The sequence below is a fragment of the Bubalus bubalis genome, chromosome 4 (assembly GCF_019923935.1).
Source record: "Bubalus bubalis isolate 160015118507 breed Murrah chromosome 4, NDDB_SH_1, whole genome shotgun sequence".
NCBI classification, from domain to species: domain Eukaryota; kingdom Metazoa; phylum Chordata; class Mammalia; order Artiodactyla; family Bovidae; genus Bubalus; species Bubalus bubalis.
In genome coordinates this window covers 795,664-811,411 of record NC_059160.1, presented here as the reverse complement: position 1 = coordinate 811,411, position 15,748 = coordinate 795,664, and the positions used below count along the sequence as shown (strand labels likewise).

Genomic DNA, 15,748 nt, shown 5'->3' with positions numbered 1-15,748 from the left:
AGACCCAAGGATCCCTGCCCTGCTCAGTGCTGCCCACAGGACTGGGGGAAGCCGCACCACTGGGGGACTCTGTGTGAGGGGACAGGTCGGGAGCCCCAACCCCATAACAAGCACCGTCTACACTGCCTTGAACACAGAATGCCCCAGGACAGGCTGGGAGCTGGACACCAGGGCCACACTTGGCGGGGGCGCAGGCTCCTCTGCCTGGACCAGGAGACCCGTGTCCAGTCTCTGCCCCTGTGGCCTCAAGTCAGTAGGGCCAGGGCCCTGAGCAGAGAGCACACAGGGTTAGCTGCAGAAGCTGAGAGACCAGCCCAAGGGCCCCCAGCTATCCGTGCAGACCCCCACACACAGAAACTGCCCCCTGCCCACCGGTCCCCCAGGACCCATCCTCTCCCCACACAGCCCCTGGGAAAACCTACTCCCCTCCACCAGCCCCAACACTGCCCACCCGAGGCCTTGTCTCCACCGGGCCCAGGACACCTCTGCATGACCCAGGGCCAAGAGACCCCAAACACAGGTGCCCCCACTTTAAACCGCCCTGCGAGGGACAGAATTCAGACTATCGACGAGATGCTACACCCTGGCCAGAGACCAAAGCGCAGGACCCAGGGAGCAGCGCGCCCAGGCTGGCCAACACCCCCAGCGGGCACACACCACCCCACACCCACTCCAAGCTCTCAGCAGCCCGCTCTGTACTCCTGTCTGAAACAGAGATGGGGAAGACAGATGAGCTGGAAGCAAGAGCGGGACAGGCTGGAGTTGGGCCCCAGGAGACTGGACTTTGGACAAATCCTCTCAACTGTGAAACATCTGCATCCTGGAGCCCCAGGGCCCTTGGGGCGTGACCCAAGCTAAGGACACAGGGTGCCCTCAGCCCGGGCAGGGGTCCGCCAGCAGCCCCACCCACCACGGCCCTGCCCAGGGTCGGGGGCCAGGCCGTCAGCCCTGGGCCGAGGGAGCTTCCAAGATGGGGGCTCCCTGGGGCTGCCCTCCATCAGAGGAGCCGGTGCGAGGCTGGGTGCGCCTAGTGGAACCTCACGGCGGAGCGAGGAGCAGCAATGCCAACGTCCGTGCCTACACCACAGAACCTGGGCAGACTGGCAGGCTGCACATGGGCAGGGCCGAGCGGGCGGCCCTGAGAGGCGGGGCAGCCCCAGAGCGGAGGTGCAGGAGCCCCCACCCCCCCACGAGCACAGGCCCTGGGCGGGAGGGCTCTGTCCCTCTCGTCCCCCTTGGACCATGGCCAAGGCCGCACCACGGAAAGACAGCCCCAGCAGGCCGTCCACGAGGACCCGGGATGCGGGCAGAGAGAAGGCGGCCGTCAGACACGGGACAGAGCTATCCAAGGAAGATGTTTATTTTCAAGTTTCTATGGAAATGTTACAAACAATGGAAACTGAAAAGAAAAAAACATTTAAAGTTTCAAGCTACCATTTTAAAATAAAAATATGATTAGGTGAAATAATAAATAACGACACCCCAGAACACGAGCGATGAAGGCGGGGCCCGGGCCAGGGGCAGGCCCAGGCCGGGCACCCTCCCCAGCCCGCAGCCGGCCGCTCGGCGTGCTAGGGAGGCAGGAATGAAAGGGCCACACCGTCCAAATCTTGACTTTATTTTTTTTTTATATAAAAAATGCAATTTTGGAAACCCACCCTACCTTTTCCCCTAACATAATGCTTTTACCTCTTAAAAATAAAAATAAAGTACTAATTCTATATACATCACATGTACCATACAAAAATGTATCCAAAGTTTCTATTGCTACCAAAGTGTTCTAAATTAAAACGAGTTACAGAAAGCCCCTCATTGTAAACAAAAGATTACAAGTTACAAAATCAAAGCACACACAGCCAGAGTCATTTATACACCAACCAACATCCTGCTCCCAAAGCAAGTTGAATTTTTATGTGCCTGTATAAAAATGCATATCAATATACTTCTGCAAATTTATTTTTCATTATAAAGCAAATGAATACACTTTCTACAATAAATAATCCGCTGGGAGGCACACCGTGGGAGGCTGGCAGGTGGGCAAGGCGGCAGGGGAGGCCCGGGAGGCCCGCCCCGGCCCTCACGGAGGCGGCGGAGTGTTTTTGGTGATTTGCGAGTGATGCACGCGGCATAAATTTATTCTCCACCTCTTTCCACAAAGTACCATTCAAAATAATGTCATTTTCTTTCTTAAAATACACATTTGTCATTGTAAATGTACATCCCGTCTATTAAATAGTGGTACTCTGTGTAAAGAGTATGATTTACAAAATTATTAAACATTCAAAAGTCTTTAAAAAAAAAGAGAGAGAGAGAGCGCTACAGATGGAAGAAATGACGCCAGCAGCAGCCGGCCGGTGCCTGTGAGGGGCACGGAGCGGCGCCCGGGGTGCGCCCACGCCGTCACGGCGCCAGATGGACATGGGTCCTAGAAAACCAGGAAAGAAAACCTCCCCCTCCCTGGGAGAAAGAACTCAACTATACCTAAAACTCAGAATAAGTTAAGTGGTGAACAATGTACAGCATGTACAGCTATGCACACTGGACGGGCCGCCGCTCAGTCTATGTCGCTGAGGTCGCTGGCCGGCTCCCCATGCACGCGGCTCAGGTGGCTCATGGCGCGGTCGAAGGCGACCCTCACGGCCTTGCGGATGCTCGAGTTCCTGCCCTCCATCATCTTCAGCTTGTCTATCGTCTCGTCGATGCCCAGAGGGACCATCTTGGACTTTGGAAGCCACTGCCTTTGAGGAAGAAAACAGAATGTGAGGCCCGAGCGCACCACCTGCCCATGGCGACCCCGCACACGCCCGGCCTCCACACCCCAGGCAGCGCCTCGGAACCCCAGAGCGCCGGCCCTGCGGGCACTCCCACCGCCCCTGCCTGACCGCCAGGCACACCGCTCCCCAGCCGGCGGAGGGCAGGGTTGCCCAGCGGAACTCAGCAGGGCGGCCAGCTGGGGGAGGCAGGGTCAGCAAGACGCGCCCCCACTGACCTGGGGCACGGCAGGCCCCGCACAGGGCGGTCTGGCCTCACACAGGCCTCGGGACGGGGGCTGCGGAGGAGAAGGCCGTGCAGCCACGGCGGGAGCAGCCCTTGCAGAGACAGGGGTCCGGGAGCCCGAGTGGGGCCCGCAGGGTGCACGTGGACCCGGGGGCCCAGCGCCCGCACCCCCGCCTGCCCCGGGGGAGGCTGAGCGCCCACTTGCGCTCAGCGGGACCGTGCTCACCAGCTCCTCTTGTTGTCAAAGAAGAGCACGAGGAAGAGCTTCTCGTCGGCCTTGGTCTGCATGTGCTCGCCGACCTTCAGCACGTCCAGCGGCGGGGCCGGGATGGTCACCCCGTTGTGGTGGCCAGGCACGCGCGGCATCTTAGGGTCAATAATCTGCACAGGGAGGGCGTGAGGTCACGGCACAGGCCGCGCGACCAGAGAGCGGTGGGCAGGTAGGGACGCCAGCCACACCCGACACCGTGAGACCCCGACCCCAAGACCCCCACACCCCGACCCCGACACCCCAACTCCCCAACACCCTGAGACCCCGACCCCGACACCCCAACTCCCCAACACCCTGAGACCCCGACCCCGACACCCTGACTCCCCAACACCGTGAGACCCTGACCCTGAGACCCCCACATCCCAACCCCAAGACCCTGACACCCTGACACCCTGAGACCCCGACCCCGAGACCCCCACACCCCGACCCTGACACCCTGACTCCCCAACACCCTGAGACCCCAACTCTGAGACACCCACACCCCGACACCCCCACTCCCTGAGACCCCGACTCCAAGACTCCAACTCTGAGAACCCCACACCCCGACTCCCCGACACCCTGAGGCCCCGACTCCGATTCCCCAACTCTGAGAACCCCACACCCCGGCTCCCTGACACCCTGAGGCCCCGACTCCGATTCCCCAACTCTGAGAACCCCACACCCCGACTCCCCGACACCCTGAGGCCCCGACTCCGATTCCCCAACTCTGAGAACCCCACACCCCGGCTCCCCGACACCCTGAGGCCCTGACTCTGAGTCCCCAACTGAGACCCCCACACCCCGACTCCCTGATACCCTGACTGCCCAACACCCTGAGGCCCCGACTCCGCGTGGGGTCTCCCGGGACACCTGTCCAAGCGGTGCTGGGGTGGCCCCAGGCCCAGGAGCGGGGGACACGGCCCCGAGGCTCGGTGCCTGTACACCCTGACCCGCCCACCCGCACTCACCAGGGCCGGGTACGAGGGGTAGCCACTGCACTTGGCCCACACAACCTTCAGGGGCTCGAGAACGGAGGCGGCCGCGTCAGTGGATATCCACATGCTGTTCTGACCGACCTCTGGGGAGAAGAGTTGGGGAGAGGGGAGTCACGGCAGGGCCCTCAGGACCCGCTGGGCCACGCGCCTAAGATCACCTGGACACCAGGACCGGGGGACACGGGTGGCCCGGCGTGGTGTCAGGAGTCCTCTGCAACTGCGCCCCGCCCCGCTCCGCAGCCCTGGGCTTCGGGGTTCCGGCACCTCCCGCGCTGCGCAGGGCTGGTGGGCGTGCACTCACCAGCAGCAATACGCGCTGCCTTTGCGTAGTTCCCGTTCTCGATGCAAGATATCAGCTCGCTGCGGCCCTCCAGCGTGTGCCTGCGGACCAGGGCCGGCTTGCCGCGGCCGCACTTCGGTGCGCTGAAGCTTCAGGGGGAAGCGGACAGACCGTCAGCACCCAGAGCACACCGGTGCCAGGCGTGGGGGGTGTTCAGGGGAGGCAGTGTGGGCTACAGCCACTGTTTTTTGGCTCCACCACGTGGGATCTCAGTTTCCCAACCAAGGACCAGCCTGGGCCAGGCAATGAGAGTGCCAGGTCCTAACCACGGGATGCCCAGGGGCTCCCAGCCATCACCGCGATAAACCAGGGCTGGGAAGGCCCGTATGGACGTGGCCTATTCGTTCGCAAGCTGCGCTCAACTCTCACATGGTGTCTTCCCCACTTGTGAGCTCCACAGAGCGGGCAGCGGGGAGCAGGCACACCCGGGGCCCACCTGGCGTCGCAGAGCGGGCTGCTGCTGGAGGAGATGCTGGACTCGGAGGCGCAGCGGCGGCGCGGCGCAGCGGTCCTCCCCGGGGCGCCGCCCAGCTCCTGCTCGCCCCGCGCAGCCCCAAAGCCATTGGTGAGACCTGAAAAACAAGTGTGCGTGCAGCCCTGAGCTCGCCAGCTCTCTAAATCGGGACAACACAGACAAACGCACCCTGCAACCCACACCCACGCACCCGGTACATGGAGACGCACGGAAGCGGGGAACTGAGTGGAAACACAGATCCCACGAAGGCAAAGAGACACCGGCTATTCCTTCCTGGACACTCCCATCCCACCAACTGAGGCCCTGAGCCTCCGGGGGGCGGGGGAGGCTTCCAGGGGATCTGCACGTCCCCAGCGAAGGAAAACCTTCTTCCAAGACAAAGCACGAGCAGGGTCCCCAGCCCTCCAGAGCCTGGGACCCAACACAAGCGTCTGGTCCACGTGGGACCCTTGTGTCTGGAAGCCACTCACACCGACCCTGCCACAGCACACAGGAGGCCAGGAGGCCCGAAGAGCAAGCGGCCCACAGGCCCAAGGCATCAGGCCGCAGGTCGAGGAGGACCTCAGAGCCAACCTCAGGTCCTGCCCCAGAAGTCCACGCCAGGAGGAGGCAGGGAGGGGATCAAGCGCCCCACCCGCTGGGTCACGAGGTGCCGGGAGCCCGAGGCGTGTCCAGCGCCGCCCGGCCCGGCCCGGACCCTCTGGGCGACGGCTGCAGGGGGGACGTGCCTTTTCCCCCAAAAGAATCCCATTCCTCATGCTTCAAAAATCTAAAAATCTATGTCTTTAAAAATGTTTTGAAGGAACTAGCTGATTACAGGTTTTCTCATCTGCTGCACATACTTCTCTGTAAATAAAAGGAGACAGGGAGACCCTTTATCAGACCGCCTCAAAGATGCAGGAAGACAGCGCGCTTCCTGCTGCCCCGCCCACAGCGAGCAGGTCAGGCGGCTGCGGCTCTGCCGGACGCACCCCGAGCCTGGCACTCTCTCTCTCCTACCAAGTCTTATTTACTTATAAGCAGCAGCCACAGGTAGTCAGGGGTGTTACACTCATTTTTGGAACCTGGACCAAACCACCCAGAGAAAGCACGCATCTTGTCTCAGCCCAGGGGCCAGGTCCCCGGGCGCAAGCCCTGCACCTGGGCTCTGAGACCCCACCCACACCCCAGGAGACCCCCAGACAGCCCGACGCGGGGCCAGGCCCAGACAGGCCCTCAGGGACAGCAGGGCCGCGGAACCAGAGCCGGGGCCGCCTCCCCAGCCCCCCAAGCCGCTCAGCGGCCTTTCCTGGAGGAGAGGAGGACCCCGAGAGGGCGACAGGCAGCCTCACCCCGACAGGCACCCGGCGCCTGGGGAGGGCTCGGCAAGGGGTCAACGGGGCCTGCCGTCCGTGGCCCCAGCACATGGCGGGAGCCGGGAGCCGCACACCCAAGGCTGACAGAGGGCGGGAAAAGGGGGAGACAGGCCAGCCCCAGGAGCCCGAGCGCATCCCGGGGAGACGGCGCCGACAGCCCTGCCCGTGCACACACGTGGTGACGAGCGACCCAGGGAGAGAGGACCCGGGGGGCAGCCGGGGAACACAGGACAGGCGCGCCTCCCCAGGACTCAGGGGACACACCCACCCAGGGTGACGAGCGAGCCGAGCAGAGTCCTCCAGAGCGGCAGACAAGCCCAAGGGCATGAGGCCCGTGGCTGGAGCAGGACCAGGCTCTGCCAGCTGCCCCACGCGGCCCAGAGACCTCGCGGGGCCTGAAGTGACACTGGGCAGGAGCTCGCACAGGGTCCCTTTGAAACACCAGGAGTCAGGTCAGGGCCCATTCAAAAGTGGCTTTGGGGACAGGCCAAAGCCCCCAGGTTCCCTGGGAATCAGAGCCAAAGCCTCGGATGACAGAGGCACCCTTCTCCATCCCAGAGACTGACACGCCGAGTGGGGAGCCCTGGCCCAACTCAAGACGCCGGTCGGCGGGGCCACAGCAAGCGTCCTGAACCCTCACACCACGGGGACAGGAGGCCCCCAGGGGCTCCCACAGGTGCGCCGGGCACCAGGCCCACACGCCACAGCCTGACGGGCACGCAGGGGGCGGCACGGGGCCGCAGCCAGCCTCTCGGAGCAGGGTGTCGAGTGCCGGTCACTTTGGTTACAAGCTTTATTTTCACTGTTGGCAATGGAGTTGCATGTGGGGGTGTTTCTCCACCTTTCAATGAAAACACAGATGCACAGCAAGTAGGATCCCGACGCCCTGCTCGTGCCCAGACCGGCTCCAAGAAGACGCAGCAGCAGGAAGGCCAGCAGGTCCCCCGTCAGCGGACGCCCACGCCTGGGGACAGGACGTCCGCTCCCGGCAGCAGGCATTCGGCGTGGTGACAGAGACAGAGCTGTACATCCCGGAGACCCGGGGGGCGACCGAGGCACCGGAGAAGCAGGGGGGCGGCAGACTCCAGGGGGCCAGCGCCAACAGCAGACAGCGAGGGCGGAGGCGCTGACGCCACGCGGGCTGGGCAGCGCGGTCCTTCCTGAGCCGGCCCCAGCTCCACCCCAGGTCCTCTAGAGCCAGTCCGGTGCTGGCCGAGCGCAGTCCAGGTCTGTCCACGTCAGTCGTCTGTGGAGGCAGCGGCTCTGAGGGCGCCTCAGCCCAAGGCTTCCCTCTGCACGGCCACCCCGGGCGCAGGGAGGCCACGCGACGTCCCAGCCAGCTTGAGAGCCTGCGGGCGGCCGGACGCCTGACGGGGCGGGGTGGGGCGGCCTGGCTCCTCCGGGTGCTGTGTGTGGGCTTTGTGTGGCGCTTCCAATGCCATCCACAAGGACTGGGTGACACGCAAGGATGAGGGGTCCTTCCGCTTCTCCCGTCCAAGGTGAGTGAGAGAGAACAGTTAGGGTCCAAAGAGTGAGTTACCCCGCATGTTAGTAGCTAAAACGAGGACCTGGAAAACAGCGAAACAGCCGTTTAGTCTGACTGAAGGCCAGACGCTCCCTGAGCAGCGCGCACGCCAGGAGCCAGGAGCCAGGAGCCACGTGGCAGGTGTCGCGACAGGAGGGGCCGAAAGCTCGGAGCCCGGCCCAGGCCAAGAGTCGGCGGGCACAGAGGAAGCGGGCAGACAGCACGGGCCCTGGAGACATGGCTCCGGGACCAACAGCCAACGTGATGACCCCCGGGGCACCTGCAGCGAGAGGCCCGTGTGTCCGGAAGGAGGAGGCCTTGCCGCGTGCAGTGGACGTCAAAGACTTCCTACGAGGCACAAAATGGCTCTCTGGGAAAACCGGAAGGTTGCGAATGCCCATATCCCGAGACCGCAAAGTCTGTGGCTTGGAGCCACGGAGCCCGCCAGACGCCCGGGTGAGGCCACACCAGGACCAGGGGCCAGGCCAGTTGGTGCCAAGCAGACCCTCAGGACAAACCGCGCGTGGAAGACGGAAGATGCCACTGTCTGGAGAGGAAGAAAGGGCTCTGCCTGAGCCGGGCCGCAGGGCCAGCACCTCCAATGCACCCAGCCCGCTCGCAAGGCCTCCAGAGCCGCCTTCCAGAGCTGCCACCAGAACCTGCAGCGTCCTTGGCTCAGGGCTGGCAGCGAAGAAGCGACGTGGTTTCCACAGAGACATCTTGGGAGGGAGCCCAGAGGCCCCAAAGTCCAGCAGCCGGAGACCCACAGGGCGGTGTCTAACTCGCCTCCCGGCAGCAGGGGGCCTGCTAGGAGAATCCTAGCAACAGAAAACCAAGCCGAGTGTCTCCCACTAAGCCTAGCTGAGAAAGGCCCCCGCCACGAAGGGACCCATCTGAACCTGGGTCCTGGACACTAACGCAGCCCAGAGAGCTCATAATTCTAACAATGTACCAAAAATTACCAACTTGATATCAACTCATCAAAACAAAAGCACTGTACTTACTGGAAAGTGTATTATCTAATAAAACTAATTAATGGGCACAAGTTTACTCTGGCGACAAGAAGACCAGTCTGTCCGTCAAGGTGCAGGAGACACACCTCCGTGAAAGCTGGGCACCCGCCCACTCCGCGAACCCGTCGCTCAAATCCAAGCAGCAGAGGGGAGGACGCACTTCTCTGCGTGGCTGTGACCGACGCACCAACAGCTCACTCCACGGCTCCGGTCCGCGGCCAGCACGCCTCCAGCAACACCCACAGCACAGACACCGTGGAGCGGATGCGAGCGTGACCCGCCGCTACTTCACCAATATGGAAAGCCCGCGCCTCCGCCAGGAAGGCTGGGGTTCAGTGCAGGCTGAGCACAGGGGAGCGAAGGTGCCCGGTGTAAACACAGCCCGGGGGGCTCCTGAGGAGCGCAGGCACGCGGACGTGAGTTCATCAGACAGACCTCAGCCTTGAGAGCTCCGTGATAAACCAGAAGCACACTCACACTACCTTAGCAGCGGACAGCTCAGTGCACGTGAACCAACCAAGCCACACAGCACAGAGAGCAGGCGGACGGCACGCCGCATCCACTTGGGCCCGCAGGCTTCAGAAGAGGGGCCCGCCGCCCGGCACCCACGCGCCCGCCACAGTCAGGAGCCTCCCGGGTCCAGACTCCCAGCAAGGGACCAGCAGGGCCCCTAGGCCAGGCCGACCCCAGCCCTCGGCCACCCTGAGGTGCTGCCACCCCAGGCCTGCGACTGGGTGCTTTTCAAAAAGAAACACGTCTGTCCCCTCCCGTGGATGCAAAGGGCAAACACCGGCCCTGGAGGCACCCCCACCCCGACTCTGCCCGGGACTGGGAGCACACGGGTGGCGCTATTTACCTGTGTCCAGGCGCTTTCCCGGGGACCCCTCCTCCACCTCAGAGTCGCCGCAGGTGCTTCGCGACCTTTTTCTTGGCTGCAGAAGAGTCTCCAACCTCGGAAGGACTACAGACAAAAAGGTTTTGGTCCCTAGCTGAGGAGAAGTTGGCTGGGTTTCAGTGTTCTTGGCAGACTTTGGGGGGCTTACACTTTTCGATTTGCAGAAGAGAACAGAAGTGCGTCTGTTTACATCGCTCGATGGCTCCGCCCCCGGCGCAGCGCCACTACGGGCGAGGGTGGGCTCTGGAGAGTGTCCGCTTAGCAGCGCGCTCTGAGTGCAAGTGCTATGTGACTCATTACCAAATGTGACTCTTTTGGACAGTTTACTCTGCTCTGGGTGGAGTTCTACTGGGTTGAGGGTTGGTGGTTCTGAGTTAGGCTCCGAGTTTGAAGGAAGAGGTAATGCATCTGATGGTTCAAGTTTAGGGGGAGATTTATCTCCTGAAAAAATTATAAATAAAGTGATTTTTGAAAGCTGATAATTATCAAAGCTATCATAAAACGTACTACAATTGTGAAGTCCACCAAACACTAATCCAATCAAGGAAACACAGCATCGCACGTAGCTGTCTGCAAGCAGCCGCGGTCACACTGTGTGCGCGCCCCTGACGCCCGGCCGGCACCTGCACCCAGGGCCAGAGGCTCCCTGAGACCACCGCACACGCGCCAGCCCAAGACACAGCCGAGTCATGACACGCGCTGCCATCGACAGTCACTTACCTTGAGGAGGAAAAATATGTCACGTAACTAAGGGGGTCTAAGCGGGCATTCCCACAGTCCTGACCTGGTCCACAAGGTTAGCAAACAGAAGGAAACAAGCATGTGAATCTGATTTCTGACCAGGGCATTCTAAGTTGATGTCAAAAAACAGGGAGCAGTGAGTGGCTGCGAACGCGCCAGGGAAGCCCCCCATCGGCTCTCAGACCGTGCCGCCTTCAGAAACGTTATAATCCAAGCTCGTTATTTTAAATCTGACTTGAAAGATAAAAACACAATCCTTGGACAACGACTGCCTTAGCCTCTTTAGAAAGGCTTTTAGAAATTACAAAACAAGACGCCTGAGCGCCAGTGCATCGGCCCCGGGCCCTGGGCAGCTGGAGAGACCTGTCCTTGGAGCACGGGCTGCGCACATCCTCTGGGATAAGCCACTGAGGTTTTCCTCCAATCAAGGCTGAGGTTGGCATCAAGACGTGCAACACAGAGCAAGTGACTACGCAGCACATACGGCCACAAAGTCGTCCCTATTGGACGAACCCTGCAAACCTCCCCACATCCATCCGAAACAACACAAGGTTAACGTTTTCAACTCAAAGTCATTTTGAAAGTGAAAAGCTACACAACTTCAAAAGTTCACCTATGTCTCGGAGCACATTTTGTGAATTCTCCCCACTGATAGTGAGATGGGCCGGCCAGGCTTGGCCCCCAGGAGGGCGGCAGCGGTCAGGCTCCGCCCAGAGCTTTCAGACGCCACTCACCTACGAAGGCTCGTGACACAGCTCAGAAAACGAGGAGAAAGCCTTTCCTTAACCAAAGCCGTTAGAAACGTCAGTGCAAACACACGTGCAAACTGGAAACACGTGTGCAGCTGGCAGGGCTCGAGTCCTGCTGACGGCGTGTGGCTGGTGACTGGTGACGAAGCTCCCACCTGCTGCCCGTGGCTGTGAGAGACACTGACCCGTTGGGGAGCTGCAAGCGGGCAGAGTGAGCACTGGACGCTCCCTGGGAGCAGGCCCCCCTCCTTCCCCAGAGAGGCCTCCTCTCCCCCCAACCTGGGGCCCCACAGGGGCTCTCGTGCTGACCTGATACCCGAGCTGCCGGCATCTGCCTCTGCCTCCACCTGGGCAGGGGACCCGCACTGCCCTGGAGCCGCCCCGCCCTCCGTGGAGGACGCCCCTCCCTCCGTGGAGGACACCCCTCCCAGGGCCCCCACTCAGCAGCGGGCCAAGACGACGGCCGCCCCACCCCAGGCCTGGGCACTCCTGCCAGGGCAGCTGCCCCCAGCACACAGGCCCTGAACCCCGCGGCACCCACTGTGCCCACACTCTGCCTGCACCAGCCACGAGGGGGGCTCGTCTTAGGGGCGCCTCGCTCCTCCTCCCAAAGATGACGCTATGGCTCGGGGCTCTGAGTCTGCCAGGGCGGCTCACAGACATGTCCCGGGCGTCCACAGCCTCACGGATGGCGGGGATCACGGCAGAAGGTGCTCAGGTGACCCAGTGCAAACCATCCCCCCACCAGCTGCAGGCCCCTCATGGGCCGCGGACTCCAAGCCTTGGTGTTCTCATCCGTCAGGCGGGAACAGACAGAACAGTGCCCGCCATCTGGTGGCCCACAGAGCAGGTGCTGGCCAGGGATGCTGGGGCCTGCCCTCGGGGTCGACACACTAGACCGACCTCCCTGCGGTCACTGGCTCTGGGGCCTGCCCTTGGGGTCGACACACTAGACTGACCTCCCCGTGGTCACTGGCTCTGGGGCCTGCCCTCGGGGTCGACACACTAGACTGACCTCCCCGTGGTCCCTGGCTCTGGGGCCTGCCCTCGGGGTCGACACACTAGACTGACCTCCCCGTGGTCCCTGGCTCGGGGGCCTGCCCTCGGGGTTGACACACTAGACTCACCTCCCAGTGGTCCCTGGCTCGGGGGTCTGCCCTCGGGGACCACACACTAGACCAACTTTCCCCACGGTCACTGGCTCGGGGGTCTGCCCTCGGGGACCACACACGAGACCGACTTCCCCGAGGTCATTGGCTCTGGGGCCTGCCCTCAGGGACCACACACGAGACCGACCTCCCCGAGGTCACTGGCTCTGGGGCCTGTCCTCGGGGACCACACACGAGACCGACTTCCCCGTGGTCACTGGCTCTGGGGCCTGTCCTCAGGGTCTACACACGAGACCGACTTCCCCGTGGTCACTGGCTCTGGGGCCTGCCCTCGGGGACCACACACGAGACCGACTTCCCCGTGGTCACTGGCTCTGGGGCCTGCCCTCAGGGTCGACACACTAGACTAACCATCCCCGCGGTCACTGGTTCCTAACACACCACTCAGCTGCTCGGGAGAAACATTCCGGGAACATCTGGAATAAATGATGTGTTCGCGGCATAAACGAACGCAGAGCCTCAGGACGCGCCAGCGTGAAACCTGGCATCTGGAGTCCCACTTGAGGGAACTCACGACGCACAGATCGGCATGGGCCCCGCCCAGGGCACCCCACGCCACCATCCATGCCCCGGGCACTGACCTCCCATGAGATGCTTCCAAACCAAAGCTACACATGGACCAGGGACCCGGCCTGGCACCTCACTCGACACCGTGCCGCCGTCTCTCCCGAGTCGGGGCGCCCCCCACCCAACTCAAGCATGACCTCGTCATCCAGCCTAAGCTGCAGTGGTCCCGGCAGCCCCTACCCCTCTGGGGAAGGAGAGGACCCAGTCCTGAGCCGCGAAAACAGAGCCTCACCCTGAGACTAGACTGCAGTGTGGCAGCGGGAAGCAGACACCCCCTCGAGGCCCACGGCCACGCCCTCCTGACTGTTCGGGCCACTGCTCAAGGAAACCAACCTGGAAACTGAAGACCTGCCTGCAAGGCTCCCCGCCGACCAGGGGGAGGTCACGGCTGCCAGCCCTCCGGCCTGCCCCACATCTCCTCATCAGGGTTTCCAGGGGAAACCCCGTGAGCACCAAATGACAACTAAGACGTTGAGAAACCACTGCCCTTTCAGGTGTGATGGACGATACTGAGTGATTTCTGTCCCAGGACCGTGTTCCCAAGCACATTCCTGCAGTCCTTCACACGCGGCCGTCTCTGCGGTCTGCACCAACCACTGTTCACAGACACCCCCCCCCAGCGCTGATGTCTGTCGCCTCACAGGGGGCACCCCCACCTGTGCCGCTGGCCAGCCACCTCCACCACACCGCTCCGCCCACACGTCCCTTCCAGCCAGCCCCACTCAGACCACTGCGCTGGCTTCCTCTAACGTGGGCCCAGCCCCAGAAGCAGCATGAGGGGGCCCACAGGGACACCCGCATCGTGGGAGAGCTCAGAGAAGCTGCTCTGTGGATAGTAAACCAACCTGGTGACCCGTTCTCCCCCAAGAAGGGAGACGCACACCCTCACCCCGAGGAGCAGCGGGGGCAGCAGGGGTGGCTGGCAGGAGGGGCCTCCCTGCACCCTGAGAACCCCGAGGGCACAGGGGGGCACAGCCGGGGAGCCCAGCGAGACCCGGCTGCCCAAGGCCCCCGGGAGAAGGGCTGCTAGGAGCCAAACACACAGGCAGGGCCAGTGTGCTGATGGCAGGGAGGCCCCGGACTCTACCGTCCAAGCGTGAGTCCCGCCCCCGAGCAGGGACACTCCAGAGCCTGCAGCTGGCACACGGCCCCCCAGGCAGAGGGCACCACCAGGGGCCCCGCCCCACCACACGGCCACCTTCTCCAAGCAGTGAAAGCTTAGGGATCCAGGTCCTATCCGCTGCTCCTCAGGCAGCTGGACCCCAGGACACCACCGGACCAGAGCAGTCCACCCGCCCACAGGCACCACAGAGACGTGGCATCACAGCAGGATACCTCAGGGCTGCAAGGCCAGCACACACCCGCAGAGGCCACGGTCCTGTTCAAAGGGTGAGCAGCAGGACAGCTTTCTATGTCCTTTCATGAACGGCTTTGTTGTTCTTATTTGGACAAAGTGGTAAAAATTCAGAAAGACCACACACAGCTGCTAAGAGCCATGCAGGGAGGGAGCCTGACCCCACGGCCTGTGCTGCTGCCTAAAACGCCCAAGTCCCAAGTGAGGCGAGGAGGGCAGGAGCGGGGGGACCCTCCACCTGCCCGAAGGGCACCTGAAGGGCACCTCCAGGAGCCCAGGCTGAGCCCGGGGCTGTCCCCGGGGAGGGGCCCCAACGGCGCGCGTCCCACCCACAGGGGCACGGGGCCGCTGGAGGGCCCTGCTACCTTACACGCCCTGGGAGGGGGGCTGAGACAGTCCTCCCCCCGCGCAGCCTTGCCGGGTTACCAGGCACCTGCTGGGAGACTCTGCTCCACGTTCCCGCCCCAGCACACGGCCGTGCCTCCCGGCACACCAACCCCTTACTCTCCGACTGCCCTGCAAGGCTGTGGACAACCTGAACCGTGCTCGAGAAATAAATCTCATTTCACCCCCAATGTTTTTCAGTGGCCAAATGCGGCGCAGACAGGACGAGACCCCGGCCTCAGCCCGGAGCGTCTCCGAGCGCTTACCTTCCTCCGCGGCCTCCTGCCCCCGCGGAGCACCGTCCTCTTCTGAGCCTGCAGTACCTGACTCCACGGCCGGGGGCTGGCTGTGTTGCTGGCTCAGCTTGCTCCGCAGGACAGCAATCTCCTTCTTCAGCAGCTTGGCCCGCTTGCTCCGCGACCCGCTGGACTTCATGGCACACGTGAGGTCCAGCATGTCCAGCAGCTCCCTCAGCTGCTCCTCCAGGACCATGTGGGCCCTGTTGGCCGGGTTCAGCAACCTGTCCACTGGAGGCAGAGACACGGCCATCAGCTGCCACACGGGTGCCGCCCACCTGAGACCGCCTCACCAGGGGCCCCAAGGCCCGCCTCGCATGGCACCTGCTGGCTGGGTGCCCCTGGCAGACACGGGGGCCGGGGCCGCACCCGGGGACACTGAGCCCTCCCATCGAGACCCGGGGCCGCACCCGGGGACACTGAGCTCTCCCACCAAGACCAGGCGCCCAGGCCAAGAAGGGCCAGAAAGAGGTCCAGACCAGCCAGGGTGCCAGCTCGGGGCCAGTGCGTCTGAGCCCGAGTCACAGTCGCAGGTGGCTATGTGGCTTTTCTTAACTGGGCTGCAAAGTTCACAGGTAATCCAGAGTTTGGGGCATATTTATAAGAAAAATTCTTAACGAAATTTCAATTTCAGCCAAACACC

The 15,748-nt window shown here is 62.7% G+C and overlaps 1 protein-coding gene across 5 annotated transcripts in view; it reads right to left on the bottom strand.

Annotated features, from left to right (window-relative positions):
• Positions 1-1,344: 1,344 nt before the first annotated feature.
• Positions 1,345-15,748, bottom strand: part of BRD1 (bromodomain containing 1) — a 35,594-nt gene continuing 21,190 nt past the window's right edge. The window contains exons 7-13 of one of the 5 annotated variants that reach the window (XM_025282664.3): positions 15,076-15,336; positions 9,807-10,286; positions 5,019-5,154; positions 4,544-4,671; positions 4,216-4,325; positions 3,224-3,378; positions 1,345-2,738 (exon numbers count right to left, since the gene is read on the bottom strand). In XM_025282664.3, the coding sequence (XP_025138449.1) occupies positions 2,555-2,738; positions 3,224-3,378; positions 4,216-4,325; positions 4,544-4,671; positions 5,019-5,154; positions 9,807-10,286; positions 15,076-15,336 (1,454 nt within the window). In that variant the 3' untranslated portion in view covers positions 1,345-2,554. Of the gene's footprint in view, positions 2,739-3,223; positions 3,379-4,215; positions 4,326-4,543; positions 4,672-5,018; positions 5,155-7,187; positions 7,981-9,806; positions 10,287-15,075; positions 15,337-15,748 lie in introns of those variants that run through there. The other 4 variants (XM_025282666.3, XM_044940744.2, XR_003108566.3 and 1 more) reach the window with 4 other exon arrangements.